Source organism: Mytilus edulis, chromosome 4, assembly GCF_963676685.1.
Source record: "Mytilus edulis chromosome 4, xbMytEdul2.2, whole genome shotgun sequence".
NCBI lineage: Eukaryota > Metazoa > Mollusca > Bivalvia > Mytilida > Mytilidae > Mytilus > Mytilus edulis.
In genome coordinates this window covers 67,157,506-67,178,732 of record NC_092347.1, presented here as the reverse complement: position 1 = coordinate 67,178,732, position 21,227 = coordinate 67,157,506, and the positions used below count along the sequence as shown (strand labels likewise).

The 21,227-nt window shown below is 31.9% G+C and overlaps 2 protein-coding genes across 4 annotated transcripts; both read left to right on the top strand.

Annotated features, from left to right (window-relative positions):
- Nucleotides 1–1,593: 1,593 nt before the first annotated feature.
- LOC139520284 (uncharacterized protein C2orf42-like) lies at nt 1,594–19,906 on the top strand. 3 transcript variants are annotated; one of them, XM_071312800.1, is made up of 10 exons: nt 1,594–1,706; nt 10,447–11,143; nt 11,699–11,828; nt 12,413–12,574; nt 13,540–13,668; nt 14,516–14,614; nt 15,773–15,981; nt 16,976–17,132; nt 18,093–18,699; nt 19,168–19,906. In XM_071312800.1, the coding sequence occupies exons 2-9, from the start codon at nt 10,448–10,450 to the stop codon at nt 18,269–18,271; spliced, it is 1,761 nt and encodes a 586-aa protein (XP_071168901.1). In that variant the 5' UTR covers nt 1,594–1,706; nt 10,447; the 3' UTR covers nt 18,272–18,699; nt 19,168–19,906. The 3 variants fall into 3 exon arrangements, with proteins under 3 accessions (XP_071168901.1, XP_071168900.1, XP_071168899.1); XM_071312799.1 differs by having other exon boundaries at nt 18,078–18,699; XM_071312798.1 differs by having other exon boundaries at nt 1,676–1,758; nt 18,078–18,699.
- Nucleotides 2,797–5,445, top strand: LOC139520282 (uncharacterized). The gene has a single exon (XM_071312796.1). The coding sequence runs from the start codon at nt 3,108–3,110 to the stop codon at nt 5,397–5,399; it is 2,292 nt and encodes a 763-aa protein (XP_071168897.1). The 5' UTR covers nt 2,797–3,107; the 3' UTR covers nt 5,400–5,445.
- Nucleotides 19,907–21,227: the final 1,321 nt, after the last annotated feature.

Here is a 21,227-nt window from a genome sequence, read left to right as displayed (position 1 = left end):
ATTTTATGGAACAGAAACGTATGTTAAATAAAGGTACATGTTCTCAAGCGTATATTTATCATGCACTTAAATCACTACCGTTAAATTATAAAGCCTATTACATATTTAAACCTAAGCTTACTAGCTTTTGCAAAAAGATTTTTTTTAACAGCCATGTACTTTAACATTTTAGCTTTATATTATCTTATCCGTTTGGTTCATCGCACTTTAGCGTGCTATACCAGTGTACTTTAGCAAACAAACAACCATCGCACTTTAGCGTGAGCCACCATCATACTTTAGCGTAGACCATCGCACTTTAGCGTGAACATCGCACTTTAGAGTACCATCGCACTTTAGAGTCCTATATATATATAATATATTGTTTTCCGTCGTGAGGCGTTCGGAAATACTGTCAGTCGATTACCTTAGTAAGTTCTTCTTTTTACTTAAACTATTAAGTGTTGGTTTATTTTGACTTTCTCTAAAGCAAATGGAACAAGTTACTTCAAATGTGTATCAAATAGTATTAATTAACCCAGGTTACTATCCTCAAAACCGATGAAAAATGTTTAAATTTGCCGTTAAACATGTTAAAGCAATTTTGAACAGATATATCATGTTAAGGAGGGGTATTTGCGAAAAATACCAGTCGAGAGAATGTTAAATTTCACGAGCCGTAAGGCGAGGGAAATTCATTCTCAAGACTGGTATTTTTCGCAAATACCCCTCAATAACATGATATATCTGTTTAATTACACCGAATGTTAATGTACTAAAACGCATTGATGATCGTGACGTTACAAGCGTCCAGTCGGATAGAGTATTTTTTGGCAAATACCACGGCAGAGAGGGTAAAAAAGGCATATCCTTTTAGCAAATACCCCGGCGGCGTTAAAAATGAACGATATTCATTTGATAACAGCAAATTGGTGAAAAATACACTGGCTATAAACCAATCAAAACCCCGGATTCTTACATAAGGTGTAATTAAAAAAAAAATGCGTTTGACAAAATCTTTGTTGAACGAAACGCGCGTCTGGCGTACTAAATTATAATCCTGGTACTTTTGATAACTATTTACACCACTGGGTCGATGCCACTGCTGGTGGACGTTTCGTCCCCGAGGGTATCACCAGCCCAGTAGTCAGCACTTCGGTGTTGACATGAATATCAATAATCATGATAATGTGATCATTTTTATAAATTTCCTGATACAAAACTTTGAATTTTTCGAAAAACTAAGGATTTTATTGTCCCAGGAATAGATTACCTTAGCCGTATTTGGCACAACTTTTTGGAATTTTGGATCCTCTATGCTCTTCAACTTTGTATTGTTTGGCTTTATAACTATTTTGATATGAGCGTCACTGATGAGTCTTATGTAGACGAAACGCGCGTCTGGCGTACTAAATTATAATCCTGGTACTTTTGATAACTATTTGAATTGACAACTTCATTGTTTTCTGTTATTTAGTTTTTGCTTTTTTTTTATGTGTGAACATGGTGAAAAGGTTGGTAATTATTGATGACTTATCCGAAAAAACATACGTATCCGTCACGACAAAATTACCGTTTTTTATAGTCTAAAATGATTATCCAATCAAATAAGGTCAAAGATCATGTGTTAAATTCTGACCAATGAGAACAGTCGTCTTGACGATCTTTCGAGGGAGAAGACATCATGGCGGAAAATTACTAATATAAATATCTCCCCTGTTTGACAAGTAAGATAAAGGGTTTCCTCACTATTTTCAGTGTCATGCATCAATCCCAATTGTATGAGATCGTTTGAATTCATTATTTCAGTGGAATTGTTCATTTATTTATAATTAGTATCTGCTAAACGCCCACTGTCCCTGGAAAATATGTAAACCCGTTGTTGGCCTTCGGCTGTTTTGTGCTCCTAGATAGGGTATTTGATCGGGAATTTGTCTCACACATTTCCCATTTCCACTGAATTATAGTCCAAGATTGCGCTGACGTCAAACGGTTGTTATGCCGTGTAACGTGAGATCACAGCGGCTTGTTACAATTGCCGGGTTTACTATCCATACGAACCCCTAAAAAAACACAAGGGAGGAAGCTAATTTGCGACAATGCTTCAAATTATTGTTGTAAATTTTTTCTAAGACTTTCACTTACTTTGTGACCTGAATAAATATGTTCCCACTTGAATTATCTCTCCAATGACATATATTTGTTACCTTAAATAACCTCTATAACTATTGTAATCCATAAAACAAACTCGACATTTTTGAAATAGAACGAATCGAGGCCCTACATTTGAAAATGAAAGTTCTAAAGCGACACCTACCGGAAAATATATTTTCGGCTCTCTCAGGAGTATACCGAAATATGAGGACGAAAGACAGTATGTTCCTAATAATTCCCGCCAATTTTTACATTATTGCAATAAAAAATACCGTAGACTTCCGAAAAGCATATAACATTTATGTAAACACCCGAGAGTGCGGAAAATATATTTTCCGATAGGTGTCGCTTTAGGCATAAAAAAAAAGATATGTGTTTCCGGTAACATCATTTTGAAAAATATGGTCGGTAGGTCGGAATTTTTTTTTTTTTTTTCTTTTTTTTTTTTGACATCGTAAATGAAATCCGGAAAATTATCATGGTTTTTCCAAGTCCGGATCCGTAATTAGTTTCAAAAACCGGAAGTGTGCCATTTGCAATGTTTTTGAAGCACCTGCTGTGCAAATTTCTTGGATTTTAACCTATTTGGAATACCTTTTGACATTAATAAAATGTTTTACTGGCTTTCTATGCAAGTAGAAGCAAGAGAGAAAAAATATTATGCATAGATGCCAACCATTACGATTTTCCCGTAGTTTTTACGATTTTGCCATCAAAACTACGCTATTACGGTCAATAGTCCAATATTTACGGATTCCTAGTCGCCGCCGTTCAATTTTTGAAAAACGCGGATTTTTTACATTGCCTTTCCGGCATGGTCCGGTTTTTAGAAAACTCCAGTTTCAGTTCCGTTTTCTCGGGAGTTATCGAGTATCGTTAGGTAACTAACTGTCTTCCGAAGAGTCAAACACGCATTTGAACCATGATTTCTAGTGGCTTTCCCCGTTTCTGTTCTTCTCCTTTGCAGAATAAAAATGTCAGAGTCTGGGCCGTCTGCCCCCAAAATTAAAAAGAAAGCCAAGGGTCAGCGATATAGGGCTGAATATTCAATCGAATACCCATGCCTTATAAAGTCAACAAAGGAAAATTGCGTGTTTTGCACATACTGCAATCAAGATGTAAGTGTTTTGCACGGAGGTCGGGACGACTGTAAAAGGCATGTCGAGTCCAAAAAGCATGAGAGCAATGCAAATCTCCAAAATAACAACTCGAAGCTTTCATCTTTTTTTGAAAAGAGAGTATCTCCAATGGAACTCCAAGTCACAAATGCAGAAATGTTATTTACAAATTTTATTATAGAACATAACGTCCCAATTACCGTCAGTGATCACGCAGGACCTTTATTCAGGAAAATGTTTCCTGACACTGAAATTGCTAAAAAGTATGGTTGTGCAAGAACCAAAACGTCTGCAATAATTGACAATCTCTCAAGAGACAAAATTGAAACTATTGTGGAAACACTTCAAAAAACCTTTTTTGCATGTGCTACAGATGGCAGTAATGATGTCAACACACAACTATATCCCATAGTAGTTCGTTATTATAATAAAGAAATTGATCAGATAATGACTGCTTTGTTATCAATGCCAAGTTGTAATGAAAGTTGTACTGGGGAAAATATTTTCAACTTGCTCAATCGGGAGTTTGTGAAATACAACATACCATGGGGAAATTGTGTTTCATTTGGTTGTGACAATGCGTCAGTGATGACTGGAAAGCACAAGGGTGTTGCTAAATTTGTAGCCGATCAGAATGAAAATATCTATATAAGTGGTTGTCCTTGTCATCTTGTACATATCGCTGCACAGAAAGCAGCTCAGAAAATACCAATAAAATTTGAAGATTTGCTTGTTGATATTTACTATTATTTAGATAAAAGTTCTAAGCGTAATTTAGAATTAAAAAACTGTCAACTGATGTGTGAAATAAAAACCCACAAAATCTTAAAACATGTTGCTACAAGATGGCTTTCATTGGGCAAATGTTTAGAAAGACTTCTTGAGCAGTGGGATGCACTGAAAATGTTTTTTGAACAAGAAAATGAGATCGAAAAGAAAAAAAAGGAAAAACAAAAATTAGCTAGTGAAAAAAAGGAAAAGAAAAATGCTACCTCAACTGTGACATCTGAAAAAAGTAAGGGCAAAGCAAAAACTGACAAAAATGAAGAAAAACAAAAAACTGATAAAAAAAAAGACAAATCAAAAACTGAATCAAGACCTTCTGGATCAAAAACTAACACAGTTACGGTTTCTAAACCAAGCAATCCATCAACATTTATGGCAAGGCAAGCTTCAAATGACAAAACATGTAAACCTAAACAAAAGGAAGTCATATTGCCATCAAGGGTAGAAAGAGTACACAGATTATTAAGTAGTCCAAAGACCAAGTTGTACTGTCTTTTTCTGAAACAAACAATTCCATTATTTGATTCATTTAACACATTTCTACAGAGTGACAAACCTTTAATCTATGTATTAAGGAGAGAAATTCTTGCATTACTAACTGACTTATACACCAGATTTGTGAAGCCTTCATCTATCACATCCACTAGTAATCTGTTAAAAGTTAATTACACTGAAAGGAAAAATCAAAAGAGTAGGGAAGACCTTACCATTGGAGCAGAAACCAGAATTCACTTGAGACTTGTCAAACTCACTTCTGAAGAAGAAACAACTTTTTATCAATCCATCAGAGAGTTTTTTATGGCTGCTTGTGACTATATAATAAAAAAACTTCCTGTAAATGACCCTCTCTTACACCATGCAGAAGTTGTAGATGTAAAAGTAAGATTAAATCAAAAGTTCTGCTCAGTAGAATATTTTATTGATAAGTTGTCAATGGCACTAGTGTCTGATACTGCATCAGATAAAAACAGCATGAAAGATCAACTAGAAGTCCAATTTGCCCATTATCAAATTGAGAATCTTTCGCCTGACATCACTGAAGCAGAGAGAATTGACACTACTTGGAATATGATTGCTAAGATTAAGGGAACTGATGGAAAACCAAAGTATTCAGAACTGTCTAAACTAATGCTTGGCATACTAGTAATCCCACACAGCAATGCTGACAGTGAAAGAATTTTCAGCCAAGTCAGAAAAAATAGAACTGAAACTCGGCCTAATTTATCAGTGTCAACTCTGTCTTCTTTGATGGTTGTGAAAACTTACATGACCTCCACAGACAAGAAGTGTTATGAACACACTTACACACCAAAACAATTGAAAAGTGCTAAGTCAGCAACATACCAGGCATTACAGAATTGACTGTCCAGTTCCAGAATTTAATTGACTGTTTTATATATGTTTTAAGTTTGACAGTGTGAACTCATAAAGGATTATGAACAATGTACTTGTCACATTAAAACATTTAACTTTACTATTCTTTATTATAAAACTACTTCCAACACCCAAGTTGAAGTATTGTCATTGATATAAGATGTACTAAAATCAAGGGACATACAAAATATATAAATTAAAAGAACATGCCAGTAAACATTAACAAATTCCAATAAACAAAAACAATGGTACAAAAATGTCAATCAAAATGTCTATCAGAAACAAGACTAATTATGAACAACTTACGAATGGAATACATACTACAGATAACATATGCGAAGAGACATGTTTTTGCACATCTTTTTGCATCAATTCGTCAGTGTTTATTTGGTAAATGCATGTTTTTGAATGATTACTGAAAAGTTTTCAAAATTACTGAAAATTTGATAGATTGTTACTGATTGTGTCAAAAGGGGGTTGGCATCTATGTATTATGTCATCTATCAGAATCCTGTGTCAAAAACGGGGTCGGTTGATACAATTTTTGTTTTGTTTTTTGAAGATCCAATAAAAAAGTAAGGGTCGGGGCTAAAAAACAGGGTCGGTCGGGTTACCGGAAACATCGATCTTTTTTTTTCTCGGCCTTAGTACTTTCATTTTCAAATGTAGGGCCTCGATTCGTTCTATTTCAAAAATCTTGAGTTTATTTTACGGATTACAATAGTTATAGAGGTTATTTAAGGTAACAAATATACAGTACGCCCAGAGAGTTTGTAATCGCGAACTTTTATCACCGATTTCCGAGTGTAGCGGTGTGACACCGCGAATCACGGATTCTACTCCCAATTTCCTCCAAAGATTCTCTCCCAACACCGCGTGGCTGTTAATTGGTTTATTGCCCATCGGATGAACTGAAAATTAATGACGCGTGACAACATAATCGGATTAGCCAGATTTATTACCTTTGTACATTTAATCGATCTTGATTGCACCTGTGTGCTTTAAAATACGTTATTTAAATGTCCATTCATTGTCAGATAAAAGTGTGACATTTTTATTTAAAATAAGATAATTATTCTTGTATGTATATGCCCATGTCATTGTCATATTAAATAAAACGTAAAAACGTATAAAAATATGAATAAAACACTTATTTAGTATTTTCATTGTAGTCCGATCAGGTCATAATTTTTGTTTTTTCAACAAAGTTTCAACAAAGATGATTTTACCACAATTAGAACCTTTTATGACCTACTCAGTGAATATCCGGTTCATTAATAGTTCAATATTATATAATTAATATCAACTGGCTTAAAACAAAATGTTGTTTTTACGGTAATTTGTCCAATCTAAATCAAACCCTAGAGTTAATTTATCGGACCAACAAGTGAACTCTGTTACTTTCAATTTATTTTGAAATGTAAAATATTATGTTTCACTACCTCGGTAGATTACCGACTTGAAATATTTGAATTTAAAAAAGAAACTGTAAAGTGGCAAATAGTTTTGTATGCAATGTGGCAGCCCTATATTCATAAATACTGAGATAATTCCCCGCCCAGACACAACACAATAATCACAACCTTATTTAATTATATGAAGAAATAAAATCATGTGTTTTTTATCTGTTATGATCTGTTATTGATCTTTTATTATTTAAATATAAATTGGATTGGCGCAATCCGTATTTTACTGCTGTTAAAAGTCCTCGGCGAAATATAAAAAGAAGTATTTCAACAATTTATACTATAGAATATTAAAATGAAATTATATCGTACAAGAAAGAAATATGTAAAAAAAAATGTGGATCGGATTTTTACGATCGACACATTTTCACAGAGGATCTCTACCAACGCCCATCAGGAACTGAACGACATGCATCCTGTTTTCATTTACCATTAATGTATAGTGTTGACTATGGAAGTATAAATAATGTCCAGGTTTATGTCCTCTGTTGACTGAGAAACGTATAAATAAAAGGCTGATGTTCGTTTATTCAGAAAAGGAATAAAATTTAGAATCCGGTTAATCAGTTGTAAAAGGACCTTCTAGAGCCTCAATCTTAACGCATACAAATGTCAATCATTACATGAATTTTCCCACGGTTATCCAGAAAGGTCACCTGAGTTTACTGTTACATGATACTATTTCCCGCCAAATAAAAATCTCGTGGACAAAATTGATGTCACTATTTTTAGCATTCAATATTGTGAGCGAAGTCAAGTTCAAGTTCAACCACGCACTGTTGATCACTGAGATGCGTGTCGTCTTCCCACGGCAATTAATTGTTTTAAAAATATTTAAAGATAACTGTTCTAAATACAACACAAAGGTTTACATTCATTGTGCGTAAATGAATATTATGCAACGACGAGTTGATGCAGCTATAGAAGTATTCCTGTTGTAGCCGAAATGTATTATATCCTAAAGTAATGCTAATCGTGAAGAGAAAATGCCGTAGACTTATTAAGCATAACGAATGGTGAATAGTATTTTCTTTTTTACTTGCATATACAAGTTTTAAGACACGTAATTTTCTTTAAACTCACTGCTCACATTTTATACCTTCAGCGTTAGTTTCCGTTTATTTTCACGCAAGTATGTCTCTTTTCGTAAGTTATATCAATTACCGATAAATAAAAAACGAGGTCATAATCAAGTATATTTTTTTTTTATAAAACTTTAATGCAATTGAAAGCATTAACAACAACGTTTTGGATTTTAAAACTTTTATTTTGTAATCGTAAAATGGAAATGGCGTAGAATTATTAGCATAACAGATAAGGAATAATATTTTCTTTTTTACTTGTAGTATAAAAAACTTTGAGACGTGTAATTTTTCTTTAAACTGCCCTCATTTATTCAGCGTTAGTCTCCGTTTATTGTTGCACAATTATATCTCTTTTAGTAAATTAAATATTTATTTACTGATAAAAAAACGGAAGTCAAAATCAAATATAGTTGTTTAAAAGCTTGATTAAAATGTACAGAGTAATTGAAAGAATTAACAACGTTTTGCTTTTTATTTTAATCTTTCATTTGTTTCAAGCAATCAGATATAACCTGATAATCAATAGACAGGAAATACAATTGTTTAATTACATTAGAAATCTCTCATACCTTGACTGTCGCGTGCCGGCATAGATCAGACGGATTAGGGCAATTAATTACCTGGTGTCACACCGCGTCACACCAGACTGGGAGAGATGTCGCTAATACAATAAACAAAAGGTAGCGGATTTACGCGGAAGTCGGAGGGATACTCCCAAATTTCTCCGAGAATTTTGGGAGGGATGTCGGAGTTTCCTGGTGTTACACCAGGAAAAATATCGGAGTATGGAGTTTGGGATTACAAACTCCTTGGGCGTACTGTATGTCATTGGAGAGATAATTCAAGTGGGAACATATTTATTCAGGTCACAAAGTAAGTGAAAGTCTTAGAAACAATTTACAACAATAATTTGAAGCATTGTCGCAAATTAGCTTCCTCCCTTGTGTTTTTTTAGGGGTTCGTATGGATAGTAAACCCGGCAATTGTAACAAGCCCCTGTGTTGAGATCTCGGCCCTTGAACTTGGTCCAAATAATGGCCTTCTTTGACTTTAGGGGTCCCAACCAATGATTGAATGAAGATCTATACTAAACTTTTTTTAACCCTAAACCTTACACTAACTAATACCTAAACATAACACTAGCCCTTACCCTAAAATCTAACCCTTGGGACCCTTAAAGTAACAGAAGGCAAAAATAATGATGACATCTTGTATTTTCTTCTTTGACATGTACACCTTACTGTTACATGGACAATTTAATACTAAAGCCATCTTTTGTGGTTGGATTTTGAAAGGGAATTTCTAACTTTTAGACCTTATTTAGCCATAAAATTTTCATTGAAGGCTAAAAACTTTTGCATATATAAAATGATAAAAATTCTTACTTTTTATGTGTTTGTTTGTGCAAAATTTTCCCTGTAATTCCCTAAAGAAATGATAATTAAAGAAGTAACAATTCCATCCGTGGCAGACATTTAACCATTGCTTTTTTTGAAATGTTTAGCTGTTTTTTTTTTTAGGAGAGAACAAAATAAATTTTTGCACCAATCTCTGTATCTGGAAATTCATGTCTGTCATATTTTACGGAGATCCTACAAAATATATTTCATACTCCTACTAAAGTGAAGCATCTAAAGGAGAAATCTGCTAAATGATTTAATAAAGCAGTTAATTACCTCTCGTACATGTCAAAATCCAACTTTAAATTCGAGTTCGTCGTTCTGACATTTATGTAAGGCGTCTAAGAAGAAAAATATTATAGCTTTTCAAGAGGTCATAATTATTGGAACTAGTCGCATATAAAAAAGTGGATGTATCTGCCCGTCCAAAAATTATGGATATAATGCTTAAAGTTGATTCTGGAGCCCTATGACGACCTTTGGTCCATAAAAATGTGGGCTCTATTTGTTCATTTATTGCTTCATTTATGAAAGTTTCATCAACCTGCCAACCTTTACTTTGTCATGTTTGAAAGTTTTCATAGTGACTGACCAATCAATTTAGGCATTTTGACATGTTTTAAACTAAAATATGGGAATTACTGTAACTATTTTATAGCTAAACCCATCAAGATGGGCTACATAGTTACATTTTTCCAATTGTTTTTCAAATTTATATATTCTTCCATATGAATGAAAGTAGTTTTTAAATGCAATGCTTGTAAATCTGTGTGGAAAAACCATTTATCAGGTTTGGAAACTCTAACAACAGTTAAAATCAGTTTCTGATTTCATAAAAATGTGTTCAGTTGCAAATTGGTGTAAAAAGTTTAACAGTACATGAAAATACCTACAACATGAAAATGCATGTCCTAATTCCTCATGACCATATGACTCATGCATTCACATGCGCAGTTAACAAGTACAATGTAATAAAACTATAATTTAAGTATTAATTGGTTGTTCGAAAAATAATAAAGAGACCTCTACAAATGAAGTTTTTCCTCTTATCATGCTTACATGTATGATAATTTTTTTTTTTCAGGATGGCTAGTGCTTCAACAGAGAAAATAAAGGCATTGTTTGAAGATCTTGGTAAACCAACATTACGTGGTGTCAGGAAATGTCCTAAATGTGGGACATATAATGGAACAAGGGGAATAAGTTGTAAAAATAAAGCATGTAATGTTGTCTTTAAAGAAAAAGAAAAAAAGAGAGGTCATAGTGCAGATGCTGTAAAAATCATAACTGGGTCAACAGGGCAAGTTTTTTCAGTTCGTTTAAGAGACCGTGGACCAGACTATCGAGGATTTGTTCAGCTTCCACTTGTACAGGATTTAGATGGTAATCCAGCCCCAGTTGTTGACCCAGCAATTCTGTACCAGGCTGCAAGGTGTTTTGTTGACAGCTGTACTCGTAGTTCTCAACAAGGAATACAGGAACAACCATGTCCTCACATCAAATCAGCTGTTGAATGTACAAGTGAGGCAACACCTCTGACATTGAAAAACTCTGTTCTGAACACACTGCAGGTCCCAAATGAAATCAAACAGGCAATCTGGTTATTGGCTACAGAGACTACTGGACCCCTTGTTCAAAGGGTTACTAAAAACATAATGGTTGTCAAGTGTAAACCTAATTCCAAACAGCCTTTAGGATTTTTACACTTTTCCTTGTTTGAAACAACAAGAAATAGGGCTTCACCAGAACACAAGTTTCATTGTTCTTGTAAGGCCTTTAAGGTAATCATTAACCTACTCTTTTTTATCATTTCAACCAAATTGATAGTGCCTTTTATTTTGAGAGAGCAATAATACTAATACCTCATCTTTTAATTTTCTATTGAAATTATTTTTGACATGGCTAGGACTGGCAAGCTAATGCCAACCCAAAAATAAATATCTAATGTCAATCAAGGAAATAATTTTATAAATATGAATAATTTAAGCTTATAATATTTATTTATTATGATATCCTTATGCCAGGTTTCATGTTAACCTTACCTTGTAATTGTAATTCACTTTTCTACATTGTAAATAAAAACTGAATCTAATTCATACACAGGAGTATAATAGAATTCTTCTTGCAGCAGTAAGCCTAAATTTACGTCGAATAGACATGTACACTACAGTAGTCTATCATGTCTTTTGTTTACAATTTTATGTTAAATTCCTAGATTCTTCAGTTTTTGTTTCGCAAATAACAACTTGTTCTTCCTTTATAATTTTGTTTTGTTTTTGAGTATGAATAATATATACAAATGTATGCATGACACATGTATGTACACATATTTTTAGTACTCTAAACCTGGTGCTGTAAATGACTCCCAGAAAAGATGTGTACACTTCTATGCCTGTATATGTGCATTTGCCAGTGACGAAAAGCTTAGTGAGGAGTTTTCTTACTATATTAACTTGGACAGTCATGGTTTGTATTTTTAAATTACATCATATCATTAACATGATTAACATGGTTTGTATTTTTAAATTACATCATATCTTTAACATGATTAACATGGTTTGTATTTTTAAATTACATCATATCATTAACATGATTAACATGGTTTGTATTTTTAAATTACATCATATCATTAACATGATTAACATGGTTTGTATTTTTAAATTACATCATATCATTAACATGATTAACATGTAAAAATACAGAAATTTGAAAATGAAGTTCTCTTAAAAAGCACCACAATGGAAGAAAGGAAAAGTTTGCTTGTACTATTTTAAAGATATTGTGTATAATACAGATGTGTTTCATAAAACAAAGTCTACTATTAATTGTTGTTAATCATTATTTTTAATTTATTAAAATTGATAAATAAAAACCACACACACAAATCAATGTCAAAAGATGGTCATGATTACATAGATTTGTAAATTTTCTTTTAAATTAAGTAATATCATTTCATAATCAGTTTATTGTAATAGCAGAGCATGCAAATTCAGTGAATGTGAGTAAAATTGTAACTAAAGCTTACTGTTGTACTTGATTTATTTATGTAGAAGAAGTCCAGCAGGAGTCACCTGAAAGACAGATAGTTACCATATACCAAGCACAGGATACAGGGTTGGACACTGGTGATCCTACAACACTGGAGGTTGTGGTCACTGAGGATGAATTGTTAGAACCTCCTGGCAAAAAACAGAGGAAGGATGACCAGTTAGGTACTGATGCCTCTCCCATTAAAATTATACTGTAATAGAATTTTTTTAAACCAGAAAGAAATGATTTCTGTATTGGAAAAGCAATTTATTACACAGTTAATTTCAGACTTGATTTTGTGATAGTATGCATACAATAACCATGATAACAGTTGCATAGAATAAAAAAAAGATAATACAAAGAAAAAAACAACAAAAAGAACCTCAAAATTACATCTGCTATTAGAGACAAAAGCTAAATCCTGTTGGATGTGAACATTCCTAAAAAATATTTTAAAGATTCTGGACATAATTTTTTTTAGCAATTATAGTGTTCTGAGATCAAATATTAAGACTCAAGAATGATAATGCATGTAGTTTATTTACACATGTGTTTAGCTCATAATGTTCAAACTGCTTTTTCTTTTTATTTGTACGTATACAAGACTATTGTTATTTCTTTTTTTTATTGTCTTATTAATGTCTTATATTGTACTATGCTCCTTGTGAGCCCATTTAATATTATATAAATAAAACATCTTCTGTATACAATTATTGAAATTTCTCGTACACATTTAAAATGATTCCAAAGACATTAAGAATGATTTAGCAATCAAAGCTACAGTATCAGACATAAATGTGTATGGGTACTTCTTCTTCACAAACTAGTAACAAACAAATTACATTAGCATGCAACATGAGTGAAAAGGTTTGACTCAATATTATTTTGATTTGGGGGAAAAACAATTTGATACATATATTTTGTTTATCTTCACAAAAATGTCTTCAGCACTGTATACAGAAGATTAAGGAAAAATCATGCCAATTGTTACAAGGAAAAAAGTGCAAATTACATGTAAAACAATGTTAACTCAATTTTGATTTTCCTTTCATGGAAAGACTTATTTGTGGCAAATTTGAATGAAAGTTTTTTGTTATATTTGATTCATGATAACCTGAAATATAAAATCTTGATCTTTTATTTTCAGTCCAGGCCAGTAATGCTCTTTTAACACTACAGGAAGGAAATGCAATACAGAGTCCACCTAGTCCTCGTAAAATAAGTCCACAGAAAACACAGACTAAATCTATCACCCCAAATAATAAAAAAGTCCCAGGTAAGTAGAGCACAAATAAATGGCTGCCCAATGGTTATACTAAAGTGATTAGGGTATTGAAACTTGATTGATTTTAATCTAATTTCTGATACCATTTCCTGCAAATTTAATAAAACCACTGATTTTTTGGTGAATTTGAACTTTAGTGGAAAGATGTCTCATTGGCAATTATGACAGCACATCTCCTTTATTTGCATCTATCAACTAAAAAAAAGTAAAAACCTGATGCATAAAATCAGTATAGGAATGCAGGACCATACCACACAGAAAAACTAGTGACACTGTTAAATACAGTTGTAAGTCATACAAAACTGTAGTCAATTAAATTGTTGCTTATGATAGCTAAATAAAGAGAGGTGAAAATGTTGTTAGACATAATATCCCTAATTCTCCTGCATTTTGCATTAACTCTATGACAAATGATTTCGAACCAATTTTTTTATGGAAATTTAAGTTGCAAAGTAATGACTTTTCCACAGCCCTAAGTAACTTGAGGATTTTTTTTTGTTTTGTTGAATTATGTTGACAAATTAACATTAAAAAGATAAAGATAAAAATATTGGAATAGTGTAAAAGAATGTATTCTGTAAATTCAGGAATTATTGCATTCATTCATTATTACAATTGTTGAAGAATGGACAAAACATTAGTTAAATTATTGTGATTTCAGGAAAATCTGCATATAGATATATATATATCAAATACCAGAATGCCACTTTTAATTATGGGAAAAATTCATCCTTTTGCGTTATTCACATTAACAAAAATCTTGCAATAATTTCAGAATTTTCAGTATTCAAATATCCCGTTATCCTGCTCTTACCTATGTTCTCATTATGTTTTACAGTTCAACAGATAGATGAAAGTCAGATTACTATATCATTTCACCAGTGGTTGGCAAGTGTTACAGAAAGAATCAATCAGACAATGCATTATCAGTTTGATGGTTTGTACTATTAAAAAGAATAAAACACTTGAGAAGGTTGAGTAGATGGTTATTATCATCAAATCAAATGTTGAAACAGGGATAACATTGAAATAGTTGTGTTACTCAAAATAATCCAGTTTTGATAAGGAAACATGCAAGAAGAAGTTACAATTTCTCAAAGAATGTTACAATATATACAATTGGAATTTCGATGAATATGATTTAAGGATGTACTTAGGTGAGGTTATGTAAAAGTTAAGAAATTAAGAAATTAAAATTGATACTATAAGCTGGTAGATCATCAATTAAGGATAAAGATAAGCTTAAAATATTGATAGATCATGGACCTCCTTTTCGAGATATTTGAGATTTGAAATATGGCGGGAAAAGGCTGACTCTGACTTTAACCTTATATTTGCATTGGTATTATTTGGGTCTCAAAACAAAAGAAAGAAAATCAAGAATCTTCTAAAATTTTAGTAAATGACCTTTCATGACCTATTAAGTCTTATATGAAAAAATAAATGGGTGTTATGGGGCAAAATATTTTACATTGTATTGTATGGAAAAACACCAAGGAGTCCGAAAACATTTGACACACACATTCCAAAACCTCACCTAAGTACATCCTTAAGTTGTTGAATTTATACATTGGTAATACTATCCACTTTATAATATATCAAACAAGAGTACTCTCCCTTGTTTGAAAATTTAGGGGAAATATGTATAAAATTGTCATTTAGAATTTACATGCTATAGCCTTTTATCTTATTTTGCATGAAACACCTGCATTTATTAACTAAGTGTAAACAATAACTACCTGTTGTGTAAAGACCTTAGCAGTTAATGTTTAGTTATAGTTTTGGGTAAATGTTTCTAAGAGCTCAATAACTTCGTCAGAACTTTATGAAAGAATCTTTGGAAAAAAGCTTTAATATAGAAAAAACAAGAATAAAGAATACAGTTTTAAAATCTGTTGAGCATTATTTGTTTGCATAATGGTCTCGTGATGTCTGGTGGATAATTGTTTTATAGATGTTTTATTAAATCATATTACTTTACAGTACTCCTGCAGTTTGTTTCATCATTATTTAGTTAGAGAAATGTTAATCTAGAGGAGTGCAAAAAAGAAAAGAAAATAATGTAGTATAATAATAGTTTTATTTGCTTTTTTAGGCAATCCAGATCCTCTAGTCTTCCATGCTCCACAAGTGTTCTTTGAATGTCTTCAGCAACGCATATCTTCAGGGAGTAAAAAGAAAAGACTGCCAAACTTTACAACAGGCTTTGTTAGGAAAGATGCATTGCCGTTGGGAATGTTTACAAAATACACATGGCATATCACCAATCTGTTTCAAGTTAAAATGATATTTGATACCCCAGAGGTAAATACAGTTATTTTTATTACAAAAGTTCTAGAAAAAGATTCTGGAATGTGAAAAGATATTCTTTTGAAGGATGCTAATGTTTTCAGATATATTGTGTGTTCATGCATATTACAATGTTGATACAAGAAAGAAGTCACTTATTGTTAAATGTGAAAGCAACATTCAAATCTAAATTCACACCATATTGCACAAATTCTCATGTCGTTTTCAAATGTATGGTAGTGATTTCTTAGATATTTTGATTTTTTGTGTTACTTCAACTTTTGTTCAATCAAATATTGTTATATACCAAATAATCTTCATATTAAATGTTAAAAAAACAACACCAAGGCTACTTGTATTAATGGAGACTACAAAGAAACTAAAATCTTCTGATAATATGCATTTTTATGCTCTTGCCGTAAACAGGGATGGGGGAGGGGGGGGGGGGGGTAAAGATTTACTATTGTTCATCAGTGCATAAAGCATGTTGGTTACCATTCTCTTACTTAGTTTGCCTTGACCAAGTTTTATAAAACTTCTACACAAAGCTATTTCCTTCAAATACAGTTCAAGTAAAAATTTGAGTTATTTCCCTTTTAATGGAAAAATTGGTGAATTAGCTGTTTCTGCTCTCTTACTTGATAACTTTGCCTCTATCAAATTCTATCAAATTTATACACAATGTAAAAGTATTAAATTTTAAAGAAACAAAACATCAATAGGTTTGAATAAGTTAATTGACTCTTTTAATTTTACAAAGCTAGACAATGAAGAGAACACATTAATTTTTTATTTCCTTTAAAACTGGTAATGTAGCTGGAATTAAGTTTTTAAAGAATTACTCATGGTAGGATGATAAAAGATAAAATATTATGCAAGTACTTCATATATATAATTGTGGTATAAAGGATGAACACTACCTACAACTGAATGTCTTGTTATAACTCTATTTGAACCTTAAAATATTTATCTTTGACTCTTAAGACAATTAATTTCTTATGTATTGTAGATGTCTCTGGATATTACAAGAAACTTTGTAGAAAACCGAGATGGAACTTACGACCTGTATGAAGTGCCAAAGGTTGATGTAGAGAATGTAGAAGATGGCAAAGCTAACAAACAAATGCCTATCAGACCATTTGAATTGAAAACCTATCTCAAAGTTGGTAAGTTGACATAGCAATATCTCAAAGAAACTTTTGAAAAAGTTAAACACCTATTAAAATAAAACATAAATCTATTGTATTCTGTGTATATATGGATTCAATAATGGATGTTGTTGAATTTAAAATAACAGCCTTTTCATAAATGATGGATTTTTGACAGATGATGTATGATATTTCAAAATAATTGACAACTTAAGGCAGGTTCCTGTGTTTGTTTCTGATACATAAAATTTATAAAAAAATATTGAAAGTAACAATATTTGGTGGATAAAAGTTGTGTCATGATTTTTCAAATGAACTGTTTTGGAAAAAAACAGGTTCATGCTTTTCTGCATGCAATTTTAAGTTATCTCCCTTACCTGTCAATTCTAAAATATGCAGTAAAGCAGTCAATATTTTCAATTCAATGAATAAATATTTGAGTATAATTTGAAGTGCTTGTTAATACATAAAAAGATAACATGAATAAAAAAAATTATGACAGCAAGACCGAGCACACAAAATACTAACACTCAAACTGACAGAAAAATAAGGTGAATAATAAGTACAAGAAACCTATGGCAAGGTATTCTGACCTGATACAGACACAATCGTTTTGTTCAGGGAAAGCAGTTTTATTTAATGATAACTGCATATAGAATATAAAAATAAGAAGATGTGGTATAATTGCCAATGAGACCACTGCACTAGAGAAATTTAACAACCAGATTTATGAAAAAAAAATCATGAAAGAAATGCTTTTTACTGAAGTTTTTGTGATTTGCATGAATTGACTGGAAATTTATATAATAACACAAATCTGTCAGTGAATCAACATTGTTGCAATATTGTTAGAGTTTTGCTGATAGTACTTTCATAATGTCAAACTGTTATATCCTTTAACTACGAAAAATATACATGTATAACAAGTGCAGTTGAAAAACAGTTGATCTACATATTTTTTAGGTGCTGAATCACCAGACCAAAAAGAACCAACACCTTTTATTATTGAATGGATACCCGATATACTTCCAAAATCAAGAATTGGTGAATTACGTATTAAATTTGAATATGGACATCAGAGAAATGGTCTGGTAGAACATCGAATGATTCCACAAGAGATACCATTACAAACCATTCATGTTCAAGAATTTAATTAGACTATCTACATATATTATTGGTTTTGGTTATGGAATATAAGCTTTATGGCTTAGATTTGAGTTCTGTCAGTTTCAACTGTTATCAAATGGTTAATTTTCAGTGTTTTTAAACAAAGCAATGCTATCAAGTTATTAGGTAAATAGTATTTCAAGCTTAAAACATGAAAAAGTGACATGAACCTATAGAACAGACTGCCCAATGAAGAATTTGTTGGTGACTTATTTTGAAATTGTCCACTGTATCTGGTTGTGGTGGGTGTGGTCTCTGTAGACCAGTTTGACAGCATTATGGTAAAATGGCTATTAATTTATATTATGTCAGGGCAACATGCTAAAATCTGATTGTGAATGGCAAAGTGCTGCATGTTCAGGAAAAAAAATAAAAAAATAGAATTTTCTTGGAAAATGTCTTACTTTTTATCCTTTAGGTGCCATACCACCAATTAAAAGTCCCTATCTGTTCAACCACATTTTACAATTTTCACAGCTTTCTAAATACTTCACCTTTAACTTCATAGAATCCAGGTATATCCTGAATCGTACATGTATCAGCTTTCTACATGCCAATTTTCAACAGGTGTTTAAAATCATATAAAAAAGAAAAGGTCTTCCGAATAGAGGTACCACTAAAAATAACCCCTGGTTTTCTGGAAATCTTAAATTAGTATACTATGGAGTGCATTAATCCTCAATTTTGAATGCAAACTCATAAACAAGTAAATTTTAGCTCAAAATGGTCTCAATATATTTCTCTTTCACCAAAAGTTTCATTTCTGCCAATTTGTTGGTTAGTTTAAGTAAACAATGACATCAAATGCACTATTTTTTGTCCGAGTAGGCCTACTTTCACATACGTTCTAAATTTGAGGGAGTAATTGGTGGTATGACACCTTTAGCAGATTGTTAATTACTGTTTAATAATTTGGAAATAATGAGCACTGAATAAGAAATAATTGAAAAATTGAAGAAGTATGTTACTAGTGGTTTTTTTGATTGGAATAGGTTCATAATATTGTATAAGATATGAAAATCATAGTGTTTGACATCAAACATAACACAATTGCTACAAAGGAGGTAAAAGGTGGCAGTATTAAAGCAGATATCAAGTACAAATATGTAAAGTAGACTGTTACCATTATCTGACAGCACTGTAATATATTTTTACTGGACATAAATGTTATGAAAAGAAGAACTTTAAAAAGCAGTATTAATTTAAAAGCTACAAAGGTTTTGCTTTATAGAAAAAGAGTTTATTTTATGAAATAATTATTCATAATGAATTATACATAGATTGGAGATTTAAAGTAGCATAACTGGTTAAAAACCTAGTTTAACGGTTAAATATCATTTGAGCCTAAATCAGCAATGTACAATGGTATGAAGGTTTATCCTTATGTTGATAAAAATTCATGTAAATAAATTTTCTGTTGATTTATTTGACCCATATTAGGTCGTTACAGTATGAAATATTATTTGTGAATGCTATGTGTGGCTGCAAGATGTACCTGTATGTGTATAAATTGATGAAGAAAGACAATAATTTATTTTAGGCATTTGTGATGTCCTGTCTTGCACGTTAACAGGATATATATTTTGATTATGTGTTATGTTGTTAAATAAATTTAAAATACTCTTTTTCTTTTTTCTTTTAATTTAAATTCAGGAAAGTGTTGATTGATTTTTGTCAAGCCTGCGACAAAGTCACAGAAACTTGACATAGGGATAGTGATCCAGCTAACTTCTTAAAAGCTTTATATTTTAGAAGGTGGAAGACCTGGATGCTTCATACTTTGTATATAGATGCCTCATTTTACGAAGTTTCTGTCAGTCACATGTCCAATGTCCTTGACCTCATTTTCATAGTTCAGTGACTAGTTGAAAAAAAAAGTAAGATTTTTTGTAATGTTAAATTCTCTCTTATTATAAGTAATAGGATAACTATATTTGGTATGTGTGTACCTTGCAAGGTCATCATGCCCGTCAGACAGTTTTCACTTGACCTCGACCTCATTTCATGGATCAGTGAACAAGGTTAAGTTTTTGTGTTTTGGTCTCTTTTTCTTATTCTTTATGCAATAGGTTTACTATATTTGGTGTATGGAATGATTGTAAGTTGTACATGTCTAGCTGGCTGTCTAGTGTCATCTGACCTTAACCTCATTTTCATGGTTCAGTGGTCAAAGTAAAGTTTTTAGTCTTTTTTTCTAATACTATATGCAATAGGTCAACTATATTTGGTGTATGAAAATATTTTATGACCTATACGTCAGTCGCACAGTTTTTATTTGACCTTGACTTTGTTTTCACGGTTCATTGCTCATTGTAAGTTTTTTGTGTTTTTGTCTGTTTTTCTTAAACTATAAGCAACAGGTCAACTATATTGTAAAGAAGTTGAGACATTTCAGCATGTGCACTCTTGTTTTTTTAATTTCAAGTCCTGTAGATGGAACAAATTATTCAATATTACATAAAAATAATAATTGGAATTACTTTAAAAGTATATAACAACTTCATAGAACACACCAAAAACTTGCTCTTCCATGAAAAAAAATCCATGAATTTTAACAAAACAACAACATACAGCAGTCATCCCAATAGCCTTTATTCGAACTGGAACAAAGTGTTGTGAGGTTTATATAAAAAATGGAGATGTGGCATGATTGCCAATAAGACAACAAACAACTAAATTTCAAATGAATTAGAAGTAGGCAAATACAGGCAACAGTTAGGCCTTCAAAAATGAGAAAAACCATTCAGTCGGCTATACATGGTCCTGACATGGAAAATAGAAAACAAATCAATTGAGAAAATTTATTGCTTAATTTATAACAAAACAACTATAACAGAGATGAAACAAGGACAACCACTGAACAGGCTCCTGATTTGGACGGCACATTTGGAATGACAGGGTTCTACATGTGACCACCACCATCCCCTTTCTCCTTTCAAGGTCACA

Bases quoted from the DNA above. Each gene is read 5' to 3' on its own strand.
- LOC139520284 (XM_071312798.1), top strand. The intron at 11,829-12,412 runs GTTTGTATTTTT...TTATTTATGTAG, and splicing joins TATTAACTTGGACAGTCATG to AAGAAGTCCAGCAGGAGTCA. The intron at 17,133-18,077 runs GTAAGTTGACAT...CATATTTTTTAG, and splicing joins GAAAACCTATCTCAAAGTTG to GTGCTGAATCACCAGACCAA.
- LOC139520282 (XM_071312796.1), top strand. From the start codon at position 3,108: ATGTCAGAGTCTGGGCCGTCTGCCCCCAAAATTAAAAAGAAAGCCAAG.